Source organism: Geospiza fortis, unplaced genomic scaffold (assembly GCF_000277835.1).
Source record: "Geospiza fortis unplaced genomic scaffold, GeoFor_1.0 scaffold1695, whole genome shotgun sequence".
NCBI classification, from domain to species: domain Eukaryota; kingdom Metazoa; phylum Chordata; class Aves; order Passeriformes; family Thraupidae; genus Geospiza; species Geospiza fortis.
In genome coordinates, this window is record NW_005054743.1 from 121,901 (window position 1) to 123,767 (window position 1,867).

Below are 1,867 nucleotides of genomic sequence, written 5' to 3' on the forward strand. Positions count from 1 at the left end.
TTTCTGCCCAATTACAAAATGCCACCCAAACCCATGAAGAAGAAGGAAGAAGAAGCATGAAGAAGAAGCCCAGGATGACACCCTGTGCCCTTCATCTTGCTTCCATCCACCACACACTAAAAACCCCAAAACCTCAATTTCCCACCTAAGTAATACACCTGCACTGCTCTCTATAATCTATTTCACACTTTTGTGGGTTCTAGTTTATCTTGAAGTCTGGGAAACTTTCTCCATGAGTGAGGGTCAGAGTCAGTGCTCCCCTGGGGGTCAGGGCACCCCAGAGCAGACAGAGAAATATTCCCAGTGCCCTGGGTTTCCACACCCACCCTCCTTTCAGGGCTGCCCTTCGCCATCACGTCGGAAGGATTGGAGCAAACCTTCACCACCAACTACCTGGGCCCGTTCCTGCTCACCAACCTGCTCCTGGGTGAGTGCAGGGGCTGGGGGAGTTGGGGGGGGCTCTGGGGACTCCTCCTCGCTCACCACCTCTATTGGTATAATTACCAATTAATAATTATTGGTATAATTACCAATATAGCAGATGGGATGTGCCTTGGATTGTCTGGCACGAACCAAACAGCGGCACTGTGGTGATTTCACCTCAGAGATACTTTTTGGCTGGCTGGATGTTGCAGAGGGTGTTGGACACAAGTCCAGGCATGCTGGAGCTCTGGTGGTCCTCGGGTTTACCTCTGGGGGAGAAGCTTTAGGGCGATGGTGAAGGAAAGGAGTCGGTTCTGATGGAGGGTTTTAATCCAGAGCTTTATTGTGGCCCTGAGGCCTCTGAATGCAGAACAGCTCCAACAGAGCTCTCTGACTGTGTGGTTGCTCTTTTACCCGAGGGAGGGGAGGAGGGAAGGGTAGGAGCCACCAACCAGGTGCAGGAGAGGAGGTCTCAAGGGACAAAGGACACCTGGATGGCCCAATGTCCCCCCAGGGGTAGAGGGCATCTTTTGAATTCTGCCAATCACTCGTTGCCCTTCTGGAATGCCAGGACTGACAGGCAGTGCTGGGAGGGGTCAGGAGAGGAGACGGACACACCTGGCAGGGAATTATCAGGGAGGAACCCAGGGTGTCTGAGGCAAACCGTGACATGGCACCGCAACACCAAAGCTCTGCTTGGCACAGACCTGCTGAAGGCCTCGGCGCCCGCCCGGGTGGTGAACGTGTCGTCGTTCCGGCACAGCGTGGGCACGGCTGACAGCGGGTACCTGACGGGGCAGCGGCGCCCAGGCGGGCACGACGCCGCCTACAACAGCACCAAGCTGATGAACGTGCTCTTCACCGCCGAGCTGGCACGGCGCCTGCAGGGCACAGGTGGGTGCTGTGCCCTGGCACCCTGGGGACACCCCTATGCCAACTCCCTGTGCCAGATCTCAGGGGCTGCTGGCAGAGCTGGGGGGTCTGAGAGACTCACTGGGATCCCCCAAAGGCGTCAGAACCCCGGCTGAGGTCAGGCTGGGAGGTGCTCCTGCTGCTCCCTGAGGGATTTGAGGTCCCTGGGGTGCCCACCCTGCTGATGGTGTGACCTGGCAGGGGTGACAGCCAACACACTGAGCCCGGGCATGGTGGGGTTTGGGGCCCTGGGGTGCCCACCCTGCTGACGGTGTGGCCTGGCAGGGGTGACGGCCAACGCGCTGAGCCCGGGCGTGGTGAGCACCAGCATCATGCGCCACTTCAGCTGGCCCGTGCGGGTGCTCTTCGCCCTCCTCCGTCCCTTCATGAAGGTGAGTGGAGGAGTCGGGTCCTGCCCATCCCGGGGGCAGCGGGGTGGGAAAGGGGTGCCAGCCCCCTCCTCACCCCCATTTCCCCGCAGTCACCCGAGCAGGGCGCTGCCAGCACCATCTTCTGCTCCATCTCGGAGGAA

The 1,867-nt window shown here is 59.2% G+C and overlaps 1 protein-coding gene across 1 annotated transcript in view; it reads left to right on the top strand.

Moving 5' to 3' along the window:
• Positions 1-1,867, top strand: part of LOC115949080 (retinol dehydrogenase 12-like) — a gene marked incomplete at its 3' end in the record, with an annotated part of 3,303 nt that extends 1,436 nt beyond the window's left edge. Inside the window, exons 2-5 of the mRNA XM_031065360.1 lie at positions 305-427; positions 1,129-1,317; positions 1,621-1,727; positions 1,817-1,867. Coding sequence (XP_030921220.1) covers positions 305-427; positions 1,129-1,317; positions 1,621-1,727; positions 1,817-1,867 — 470 coding nt within the window. The remainder of the gene's footprint in view (positions 1-304; positions 428-1,128; positions 1,318-1,620; positions 1,728-1,816) is intronic.